The sequence below is a fragment of the Carlito syrichta genome, unplaced genomic scaffold (genome assembly GCF_000164805.1).
Source record: "Carlito syrichta isolate Samal-C Ts95f unplaced genomic scaffold, Tarsius_syrichta-2.0.1 Scaffold312553, whole genome shotgun sequence".
Taxonomy (NCBI): Eukaryota; Metazoa; Chordata; class Mammalia; order Primates; family Tarsiidae; genus Carlito; species Carlito syrichta.
Genome location: NW_007256649.1, coordinates 188923 through 201296, shown reverse-complemented (window position 1 = coordinate 201296; position 12374 = coordinate 188923). Strand labels below are relative to the sequence as shown.

General features: G+C 40.8%; 1 protein-coding gene across 3 annotated transcripts in view; it reads right to left on the bottom strand.

Moving 5' to 3' along the window:
- Positions 1 to 5371: 5371 nt before the first annotated feature.
- Positions 5372 to 12374, bottom strand: part of JAKMIP2 (janus kinase and microtubule interacting protein 2) — a 71067-nt gene continuing 64064 nt past the window's right edge. For 2 of the 3 annotated variants that reach the window (XM_008069923.2, XM_008069925.2), the window contains one exon: positions 10596 to 11129. Coding sequence is in view for 1 of the 3 variants with exons in the window: in XM_008069925.2 (XP_008068116.1) it covers positions 11109 to 11129 (21 nt within the window). In the remaining 2 variants the exon portion in view is untranslated. Of the gene's footprint in view, positions 11130 to 12374 lie in introns of all 3 variants that reach the window. The other variant, XM_008069926.2, reaches the window with a different exon arrangement.

Genomic DNA, 12374 nt, shown 5'->3' with positions numbered 1-12374 from the left:
CCGGTCTCCTGCAGCGCCCCCAGCGGACGGCCGAGGGTCGCACCAGGCGCCGCGCAGGCCTCCGGCGGGGGTCCGTCGCGGGGGATTGGCCCAGCCCCTGGCCTGTTCCGCCCCCGGTGCTCTTTGCCCTCCTCGTCTGCGCGGGCAGACGGCTCCCTGGTCCTGGAAAGAGGCCGCCGCTCAGTGCTTAACGCGTCACTGCGCCGCCGAGGACGCTGGTTAGGTCGGCGTTTTCAGAGCGCGGCAGGGTCGGGAGGCTTGCGAAGGCCGGGATGTCTGCAGGGAGAAGCGTCCACCCTTTATAGCGTCAACTAACCCTTTGCCGTGTGTCCCTTCACACCAACAAACGAACTGAAAAGCACAGCTAACGAGAGGGTGGTTTAGTGAGCCCTTGCTCCTCCCCACGCACACTTTCGTACTCATCCCGCTTCTGTATCCTACTTAATTCTCCCAACGGCCCGACAAGGCAGATGGTATTATCCCATTTTACAAATAAAGAAAGGGAGGTTTCAAATGCTCAAATGACTCATTCCATGACACATACTTAGTAGCGGAGATGATACGGGGACCCAATTTGCATGTCTCCTATGCACATATTGTGTCTGGCAACGGAATAGAAGAGAAGAAATAGACGAGATCCTAACTGGATCTCGGCTGTATGTCCATCTGCCATTAAAATGAAGTGGAAGCACCTGGCTGATTTTGAATTGTGCTTTCTCATAGTGACCCCTAATCACTGAGCGACATCAGCACTAAGAATTGGGTTCCTTGTCAATTACAGTGTCTTATAAAATGCTGTTGATGGTTAGGAACGGCAGACTAATGAAATAGAAGCTTATCTAGTCAATGTTTTGTAAGAACAAGAAATTATTGCTGTTTTCCATTCTTGTGCTTCTTGGGAGGTATTTTTTAAAAAACCAATCTCTATTTTTTTTCTTTAAAAATCCCTCTAAGACACATAATATGCTCTGGCAAAGATGTTTAAAACACAACACTGTTATTTTTAAAAATCCAAGGTCATCCGCAGAGGGAGAGAAACTCCAGACACAATAGCATACCTTCCTGGTCTGTTCTTTGAGAAACTTGTTTCAGAGGTGTAGAATCAGGGAGCGGCTCTGATGAACTGCTTTGACCCCTTTTGTCTGGCATCTGGTTAATCTGGAATTATTTGGAGACTGTATAATTGGTCACTAAGGTCCCTGGGCCTTTGTGTTTGGAAATTACCTTGCTGTTTGAGGCCAAGAGAGCAAATTACCTCCTTGAAGTAAAGAGAGGCAGCAAAGCCTGAGACGGTGGGAAATCCTGCCAGAAGAGAGGACAGGCAACACCGCTGTGGAGGTTGCTGCTTTCATGTGGACATGGGGGCACGGAATAGCACGTTTATCAGCTTTAGATTTTCCTTTAACTCACACTTGTTTTCTGGACTTTTGGACAAATGCTTCCCTCCTGTGGTCAGATCATAGAATACAGAGGAATCGAGAGCATAGGGTGATGTGAACAGCAATGAGGTGATTCATTTGTGCATGTTCTCTGGAGAACTTTTGGTTTGTGAAAAAGACTCCCTTTCAAAACAAAAGAATAAGTGAAAGAGGTAACAAAACAAACAAAACACTAGGAATAAAAGCAAAATAACTTTCCAAGGAAATGGTCCAGTTCACCCACGTCCACTTCCACCGAGCCTTCCATTAGCACCCCATTAGAGACGAATCTTCTTCCCTCCCCCGCCCCTGCATTCCAGTGCATAAACTGCCGTGTTACAACAGTTTAGCAAGGCTGCTGGGCACAGGGTCTGTGCTGGATGGAAAGCTGAAAAAGACATCTTAAATGACTCAGATGTAGTTGGGGGTTGAATGAAGAGGGACAGAACAAGAAACTTTAATATACACAGTGAATAGCGACATACAGACATGCTGTGGGAGAACAAAGGAGCTTTTGTCCAACTCTTGAAGAAGACAATGGCTGAGCTGAGACTTCAAGTAGGAGTGAGATTTACTCAGGTGTGGGAAAATAGGAAGTGCATTTCTGGTCATGAAGGGCACAAAGCAAAATCCCCAGCATGAATTTGACTCAAAGCCTACATAACTCCCAGCTCCTCTGAATAGCTGTGTGTGTGTGTGTGTGTGTGTGTGTGTGTGTGTGTGTGTGTGTGTGTGTGTTGGAGACAGACATAACAGTCTACAGCTGTGGTGGGCAGCAGGTGCCCTAGGACGTAAATGGTCACGCTAAGGAGAGACCTTGACTTAGTTTCCAGTGCTGGGTTAGATAACACAGTGGCTTGTGTTTAATCTGGCTGCAATGATGTACTCCAGTCCTCAAGCCTTTTTATGCCAAATGCTTACTTCCCATAGGCACTTGAGAGTTAACCACAGGTAGCAGGCAGTGGGAAGTCAGGGAGGAATTTTAAAAGAGAGGACCATCTGGTGTGATTCACACATCAAATCAAGCTGAAAACGATGAGTATACTTAAAGGGGCAAAACTGGAATGAGTGAATTTCACTAGGAAGCTGCTGCAAGAGTGCAGGTGAAAAACTCTCCATAAGAGTGAGGAAGGACAGAAGATGGGTTGGAGAACTAAAATCAGTAGAACTTATGAAGGATGGTTGCAGAGGGTGAGGAGGGAAAGGAGATGAGAATTGAGAGCCTGGGTCCACCATCATTTCATTTCTCTCTGAGTCAGGGAAGGTGAAGAAGGGGCACGTCTGGAATCAAAGGTGAATCCAGGCTACTGGGTGGCTTGTGGTATCCTTATGACTTTAACCACCCAGTACCGATTTCTTTTCAATGTTTCCTCTTTATCTGACTTATTTTACTGTAAGTTCATTGAGAGCAGGTTCTAAGTCCTAGAATGCATTTTGAAAAAGCACTCTTATTAAATAACTAAAAACGTCATTCTTATAAAAATAAATGAACCTATATCCAAGTTTTATGTTAATTAAAGGAACCAGAAGATGGACTGAGTGGGTTCAAGGACTTGAGGAATGGAGGAAAGTCGCTGAAATGAAAGTGATATTTTAGAAAAAAAGGGCGAATGTGTTTATGAGACAAAACTCAATCTTCGTTTGTGTGGGTCTTTTTGTTTTTGTTTGTTTTTTCAGTTGGAGTCTCACTCCATCACCCAGGCTGGAGTGCAGTGGCACGCTCACAGCCACCCCAGCATCTTACCTGCTGGGCTCCAGCAATCCTCCCTCCTCTGTCTTCCAAATAGCTGGAACTACAGGCACGTGTTACCATGCCCTGCTAATGTTTTATTTATTGTAGAGTCGAGGTCTCACCAAGCGTTTTCCCCCCCCCTCTATCAAGTTGAAAAAAACATGTCACACCTTGTCCTTTTTCTATGAGCTGGCCTCTCACTTCACAAGGTTGTGACCGTCTGTGCTCTCCTGAACGGTTGTACTTCCCCACGTGAGTACTAGAAACCACTCCAGGGAGAAATTAAAAAGATATTTGCTTGTCATTTTGCCTAAGTTTGGGGTATTTTTTTCTACACATATTTCCGTAGTGCCTCTAAGAATAATGAACATACATTTTTATATTAAATCCATATCTCATGGTTGAACAGAAAAGATTTGAGGTAGTGTAAATTAAAGGCAAAATCAAAGCAAATAAAAGGCAAAGGAATGAGATCAATAAAATAAAAAAGGAAAATAGAATTGATAAGATTCCATGATTAAATTTTAGATGATGATGATGATTATTTTTGTATTTCTAGCAGTCAGGGCAGAATGGGAACATTGTAAATTGTTCTTTACAAGAGAAGAAAAATCTAGCTCCTGAGATGGTTACTATTTTTCGGGTCTCCTTTCAAATTCTGAAAGAGTCACGTGAGGGTTCACATAGATGCAATGGCCTTGTTCTCAATATTTTTACAGCAATTATTGGCACAGATTACAAATGACTATTTGTTATAGAACCTTTTGATCAAAACCAATGACTTCATATTTATAAGTTCGTGGGTATGCACAAAAATGTATTGGTTACAAAGATTTTTCTTTAGAACATTTCCTATGAGAAAAAGCCCGTCACAGTTTAGTCTTACGTTTCATATGCAGCTACAAAGTTGCTTCCATAAAATAAGCATTCTTTATTGGCCACTCGGCACAAATCCCCAGCTCGGCGGCGGCACCTCTGTGCCTGTGAATGCCTGCCAGCAGGGCGGGGTTTCCTCGTGAGCCTCAGGAGGTGTTCCTGCCAGGATGTCCTGCGGGCCTCATCCAACTGGCTCTACAGTAGGACGGGCCACCCACTCTCTTTAGCATCTCCAGAAGACAGTGGGGTCCTTTCCTCTGGAGCTAGAAGGGGTCAGTTGTGTTGTTAACATATCCCATTTGAATTATATACTAAAATTGGAGTTAATCCAAACAGAGCTTTTCATTTACAAAGTTATACAGAATCCCATAATCATAACTGTGTATTTTATGGCTTGCTGATATGCTAGGTACCTTTCTCATAGAGACTCAGTCACTGTAAGTCATCAGCAAATAATGCAAATTAGGAATGTCTTGAGGGCTGGGACTATGCCTTATTCTCCTCTGTGTTTAGAATTTTATATAGATCCTGGCATAGAGGTGGTTCCTATGAATGAGTGACAGATGTTATAATGAACTGATGAGTGATTTTTTTTTTTTTTTTGCTGGCAAATATAAAGAGATTACAATTAAAAGAAGAAATCCTCTTTGCGTGGGCCTTTTGGAGTCCAATTCAAAGTACCAACATTTTTGTTTTATTTTGTTTTTGAGACAAGGTCTTACTCTATTGCCCAGGCTGGAGTGCAGAGGTGCAATCATATCTCACTGCAGCCTTGGGCTCAAGCGATCCTCCCGCCTTGGCCTCCCAAAGCACTGGAATTATGGGCATGAACCACCATGCCAGGTCAAATATTATTTTAATAGTTCTGTGTGGCAGCTTACAAAATTTTACCTCATTGTGCCATATTGACTTCTTGTTGGATTCACAGATACCTGGATTGCTTCCCACATGAGAGTGTGAGCTCTTTGAGGGTGAACCCATCCATACACACACCTGTTAACTTGTTATGTATAGTGGTTCCACAAGGTAGAGGAAAAAAAAATAACATCTAGAATACAGATGGCAGGTAGCTGCCAAGAGGCTCTCCCCAACTCTGCTCAAACAGGGATGCTGGTGACCAGAATTCTTCCCTATGAGTTTAAACCCTGCCTTGGTCTCCTTGCCACCGTGCCTGTGACAGGTGAAGTAACAAGTTCAGAGTGGAGAGACATGAAAATACCTACTTGCTCTCCTCCATGTAGAGCTTATTTTCTGACATTACACTGATAGCCTTGATTGGCCTCTCCCTGGTTTTCAAAAACAGATGAGTTCAGTTAAAAATAAACAAGTTATAAACAATGCAAGATAAAGTTAAAAAAAATGCAATTTGTTTTATTTTTATATAAACTAAAACACCAGAGTTCATTGATTCCTATATTAAATACATAAGTTATAAAATAACAGTTCATAAAACTTTACATACAATAGGTTGATTCCAGTCTCTACAGTAATACATACAGCACATGTACATGTTCAGTGTACTTCAGAGGGTCATTCTGGTGAAATGCAGCCAACTTATGTTTTTCTTTCATTAATAAACAAGCACTGAAGCAATATATGGAGTCATGCTCATGAGACGGACAGAAAGAACCCCAATTGAGGCAGTTTGTTGAATGAAGTCTCTGAGAAATTGGACCCCTGACTACATTAGTACTGTAGACACTTGGGGAATGATGTATTCAAATGCTTTCACTCTGCGCTTGAGTCATCACAGAACTGGATCTTGAAGGTTAACACATACACAAACCCTTCTTGGGATGAGATTTTTTAGCTAATAAAGACGTGGAAATTTGGGCTAGTATCAACACTTTAGATTGTGTTGAACTTCCTGTTGCTTTTCAAAAAAACCCCAACCAACGGACAACAAAACAATCGAGAATACCCATTTGCTGGTTGATGGGTCTGGGTAATTGAAGAACCACTGAGTAGTCTCTGCCTTAGTCAACAACAAAACAGAACAGTAAGGACTGGAAGGTCGAGGGAGAAAGAGGCAGGCCAAGAGGCACAAGCACAGACACTAGGTGCTAAACAAAAACATGGGCTACATAACAGTGTCAGTAAAAACCTTATTGAAGTCCTCTCTCCAGAACAGAAGTGCATATAGACAGCACTCATACCATCATGCTAGGTACAGAATGTATTTGCTTAAATATATGTACATCACATATTTATAAAAATGTTTGGATTTCAGTCTGCCTCATTGTGGGAAGTTGTTGCCATTGATGAGGATTAGGCTCAGTCTGTGAGATGTCAGTCAGACATAAGTGTTAGTTCCTAACGGATGCTGGGACCTGCTTTTGGTTGAGAAATTGCATCTTCCACTCTTTAGTAAGTCTGTAAAGTCTTGGATGCAACATGGGGCTCAAAATTGTTTACCTACACCTCTCACCCTACCAAACTTTGCATAGAACAAGGATGAGAGAATATAGGCATGGCACAAAGGAAACCTCACCAAATCAGCCACACTAGGATGAATATAGCAAATTATAATCCTATTTTTGCTACATTGCCTTTAGCCTTTTAAATTGTATCTTTAGTGATGTTCCCTGCACTCAAGCGATCATTCCTCCACCTTAGCCTCCCTAGTAACTACCTTTAGTAATTTTGATTAAACATTGGACTTGGACTCTCAACAAGAGAATATTTATTTAGGAAGAACTAAACTGCCAGACTAAAGACAGCAAAGGAATGTAAATCTGCTCTGCCCAGTTTTGAAATGGAATCACAGAATCTGGCCCTTGAAGAGGCCTCACAAGGATCAGCTCCAATCTTCCTTGATGTTTGAACCCTCTTGCCAATATGCCTGAAGTTCTCTCTCAGGAAAATGTATTATATAGAAATCACAAGGCAGCTGAACAGAATGACAGCTGTACTCTCTTAAGACCCAGAAGTCCACTGTAAGGGGGGCTTGGAAGCATTAACTCATGATGTAGTCATCTAAGATTTGTTTTATTTATCTTTCTAAAGTTGTATTAAACTTTTAAAATATAGCAGGCAAATCTAAATGAGTAAATTGGTATAATTAAATTGCCTAAAGCTATCATTAGATCACCAGAACTCGGTTATGAAAAGTTCACAAAGGGCAACCAGCAATGCCAACCCAGTTTACACAGCAAACTCCTATCCTGTCGTGTGTGTGTGTGCATGTGTGTGTGCACGTGTGTACATATATTCCCTGCCACTTTCTGAAAGATCCAAATAATGCAATAAAATACTTTAAAAGGAAAATGTCTATGCTGCTCATCTATTTTGATGTGACATAACACAGATTATCCAATTATTTAAACATCAACACAAAGCCAATGGATAGTCTGTTTACACTTTCCATGAAAACCCAGGTGAGTTAAAAAATATGCTTCATTTTAAAACAATAAACTTATGAATTACATCGAAGACAGTGAACATGCTAATTACACAGTGGGTTTACAGAAAAAGTTGACAGTAATTAGGTAGAGGTTTGCCAGACATTTATTTAAAACTGAAAATAACCAAAGTAAGTTGAAATAAGCTACTGAGCAAATGTTACCTGGTAAACTTTCTTTTATTACTAGAGGAGAACACAGGCTCCTGTCCAGCCCCCATGCAGACTTACACACTCTGTACCACCTCTCTCTGACTGGGTTGGAAAGACCCATCCTATTTACATGAGCGGTTATTTGTGGACTGGAAAAAAATCAAAGCAAAATGTATTCTTTTATGCTTAAAACATCACAGTTGGAAATAATTTAATTAATATGACAAATTAAAAGGGATCTGATTTTTTTTCACCTAATTCTATAGTTTCCCAAAATAAAAGTTGGGTGGTATTAAAAAAAATGTGGCCATCTGGTGATAGACACTTTTTAGTGTGTTCATCGAATATCGTCTGTCCATTTCTCCCCTCATGGAAATTTTTGTGACCTGAATAAACATGTAAATTGGGGCTTTCATTTATCTCAAACTATCTTTAGCAGTCAGTGATGTTTGTCTTCCAAGGGATACTTTATTAAGAAAAGTTAGGTGAATGAACCCAGAAGAACGCTGTTCTGACTGCTGCTAACTCACTGACCAAATGTGTAGCACAGTGCAAAAATTAAAGATGTAGAGGAGTTTATCTGCCCTTTTTGAGAAGCAAAACCGCAGGAAGCCTCTCCATTATCCATGAGATATTTTTTGTTTCTATTTTTGCTACTGTTGAACACCCCAGCCAAGGGAAGCATTCGTTTAGACATGGGCTGTTTCCATGGATCTATGAGTGGTTGGAACATTTACAGTTTTGTTGATGCTTTTATAATTGTGAAAATGGATAAGAGAGATGTATCTATCAGAGTATTTAGATTTACCCAGTGTCATGTTAGAGGATCATCAAAAAAATTAGTAAAAATATTACAGTTTAGCTTGCAATCTACAGAAAATTGATCTCCTGGATCTTAAGCAAAAAGAAAAGAAAAAAAAATCCCTCCTTTTTACATTTGTCCTGAACACATCTGAAGCTGCTTAAATGGTCTCCCTAGCTGCTGCTCTCACATGAATTGCTTATATTTAATTATAGCAGATAAGCAGATTAGGTATATAGTTGAATCACTCTCACCAATATTTCTAATCATTTAGAAAGTCAGTTCTTGGATATAAATCATAACCTACAAGTTTCTTGGTGGGGGAAGAAAAATGAAGAGTGGGAAGATGTTTGGTGGAGTCAACTGAGTAGGGCTTTGCTCAGATGGGCCCTGGAATGATAAGTGAAGAGCAATGGAAAAGTCTGAGATATAGGAGAGTTATCCTCTTCATACTTTCTGACTCAAGTTTGCTCCAGTTGGGTCACAGACATACCCTCCCCCACACTGCCTGCATGACAAGCCTGCTGCTCATATTGAATCTAGAACCTACCTAGTTGAGCAAAGAATCCAGCAGGATAGTTTGTTTTGCATCTCCCCAGTAGGACACATCACCTTTCCCCCAAAATGAAAGAGATATTCAGGCTAATTACGTGACACTGTCAGTTCTCTTCAAACCTTCATTTCCTGGTCGGCTGTCCTGTGATAAAGCGGCATTCTGTATGATGGCATGACGTGACCGAGACAGCTGGGAGACGCTCATCATAGATGCAATGAGCTCTTCTATCCTGTTCAATAGCATGAGATGATCTATTTGCTATAGATTATTAGAGACCCTGGTTTTGAACCTCTCAATCTTTATTGCTAATGATGTCCCAGATAGCTTGATGGGAAATCTTCAATGCTACCGTGCTTAGATCTAACCAAACTGAAGCACTATTTTATTACACAGGGGACTCTTTCTCAACAACACAAGAAAGTCAAATAATACAGCAGTTGTAATAATTGCAAAGCACTTTGTGCTACTTTAAGCACCTCTTGTTCCAAAATTGCAAATAAAATTTTATGAAAAAGCATTTCAACCCCATTTTGCAGATGAGGAAACTGAGGCACAGAGAGGTTAAGTGACTGGGCCAAAGATACCTGGGTCAGCAGTAAATATAGGAACAAAGAGTGGGACCCCAGAATTCTAGTTTTTCTTATACATTCTTCAGTTATTGTTCTGGCTTTGAAAACACCAGGGCTAAGACTGAAGGATAAGATACTGAACCCACGTATGGAAAGATTTGTGTAGTATTTCATAGAAAGAGTTTCTGGCTCCCTACACATAATCTCTATGGATGGGAAATCGAGCCCCATAAATAAAACCTCAAAAATTTGAAAAATTGAGGTTGTTTTGTTATCTACAGTAAATGAGGTGTAAAATTAGCTTTTCAGGAACATATATGCTCTCAGAGCTGAAACCAAGACTCAGTAATACATATTTTAGGAAAAGTACAGTCTTCTAATTGTCTCTGGTAAAAAAATGATCTTATCAGTAACATGTTATTCTATATAAAAAAGTAGAGCTATCTTGTTGCTGTCAGCTGTGGAGGGGGAGGGAGTTATTACTCTCAGAAGTCAAAATGCTTTAGGCAGATCAATACACTTTAAAAAATAATCATAATTTTGTTTACTATTCACACCTCTCTGGCAAACCCAACAGTTGGTAGAAATGCACTTATCACCTCTATGGTGTTTTTACCCAAATCATTTAGTATATTCATTTGCAGACAATTTTAGAAAGCCATTTGAAAACCAGTATTTTGGAAATGGAAAGATTCAGAGATGCTCTCCAGCCCATGTTCCCACTAGATGTCGGCGTTCTAAAGAGAACTAAGTCTGAGAGCTTGTGATCTAGAGCATCAACTTCTTAATTTTCCATGTGAATGAGATCAGTCCGTTGTCGATGGAGAACACTGAGTGAGGGGAGGGCAAAGAAGCATCAAATCTGCTTTTATTTCATATACATTCCCCCAGGTCCTCTGACGTGGTTGCCAGTTTAGTTGGGGTCGCTGGGATCCATTTCTCATCTGTCATTTGTGGTGTGAATTTCACAAGCTCCACCTTCTGCAGAAAAATGGAGTGCTTTCTTCCCCTTCATGTTGCAGACGTCTCTGTTCCTGAGTTTAAAACAACCGTAAAGACAGAAAAGCAAATCCCTGTAGTAAGAAACCAGACTTTTCAAATGAAACATTTTATTGTAAATAGTTCCTCATAGGTATTCCTCGTGCTTCATTCCCCACCCACCCGCTTTTTCTGTTTTGATCTTTTAAAATGATGTTTATTATCAGGACTAGTGTTTCCATGGGGTGTGGTGTTACATTAAAATGACCCCCCTGCACAGCAGGAGTTGAATGTTTCATTGTAACTTTGGTTCCATGCCCAAGACACATCTTTGCTTGATCTGCTGAAACTGGTTCAGTTGCTGAATTTTTTCTTTATACAATGTATGTTTATAGTTCTTTTCTTCTGGTTTGACATATACATGTTTCATTAAATGCAGCATATATTGTAGCTTTTCAACAGGGTCATGTAGGAACTGTCAAGTAAGAAACCTTGAATAATGGCTTTAAAATACACAGTTGTAGTCCTGGCTACAGGGTAGTTCTTAGCTTTTAATCACCCTCTCACTGGTGTAAACAATTTTGCCATCTTTGAAGGTTTGGAAGCATTTGCTTTTCTGGGGTCTTATCCATGTTTTCGGTTACTCTGTAAAACAGAGGAAAACATTCTCAATTATCATTTCTATTAACAGTTGAATCGTTTAAAAAAAAACCCAGACTTTTTAAAATAAAAAATATTTTTTATTTCTTACCATCTCTTTGGGCTCTATGATCTTGTGCAAGCTACATAACATCTCTAAGCTTAGCTACTCTACTTTTAAGTAAGAAAACAGAAGTATCTAATTCCAGGATTATTACAACATAATGCATATAAAACAATGAACAGTTCTTGTCTCATTTAAGTGGTCTGAAATATTAGCTATTATCATTATTGCCTTTTCCTCCGGCACCTTCTAAGGTGATGTTTAAGGAGTGCAACTGAATTGTCATGCTCCCAAATACCAATTTAAGATATTATTTTAAAAACAAGTCTGTCTATGCCCTTCAGGGGTTGACTTCTACATATTACCTACCTAACAATTGTAACCATGGGCAGGCTGTCCTTTACCCTGAGGTCCTGACTAGAGGATTCTTTGGGAATCCTGCCACACAGGTTTCCTGGTTGGCTCAGCAATGTCTCTGAAAATGTCAGGACTCCCAGGTTTGTTTCTCTGCAAGTCCGCATGTCTGGGTCTTCCCTTGGGTAGATGTCTAGGTCATAATGCTCTCTTTCTGATAAAAGCTGGGAATGGCATAGAGGACACACTCTCATGGGTCACTTAAGGACATGGCCTTTAGAGTGTGAGCCATGTGGACAGAGAAAATGGGTTTCCAGCTTCTCGCTGTATGCCCAAGTATAAGTAATTTAACTTCTGTAAGCCTCAATTTCCTCATCTATACAATAAGGACACTGATTCTGCAGGGACTTTACTATTGTCCCAGAAATGGTGACGAAATTCCAAAGTGGGGGAAAAGAAGGCACGTAGTATCCCAAGGACATGTCCAGCCCACCACACTGAGGCACATCATAGAGTCAAGGACATTCCTCTCGTGAGTGCAAGTCAGAAGTATCTGGAATGTATATTTGCAGAGCCATTATGCTCCCAGGACTAGGTCAGACTGGGGTGTAAGAGTAAGAGTGCCAGAGAGACGCTGTGAGAAGGAACTGCAGCAGTCAGGGTGACCTCACTGAGGAGTGAGGGGAGGGGCTGAGAGGCACAGACTGGGGGTGTGTGCACAAAGGGAGACTCCGCACAGACTTGCTCATCTTCCCTTGTCTACCTGAGCAGAGACTGGAAGAAGAGTGAGGCAGGGGCAGTAGTTCAGTTGTTCCTTGCCCATACTTCTCAAA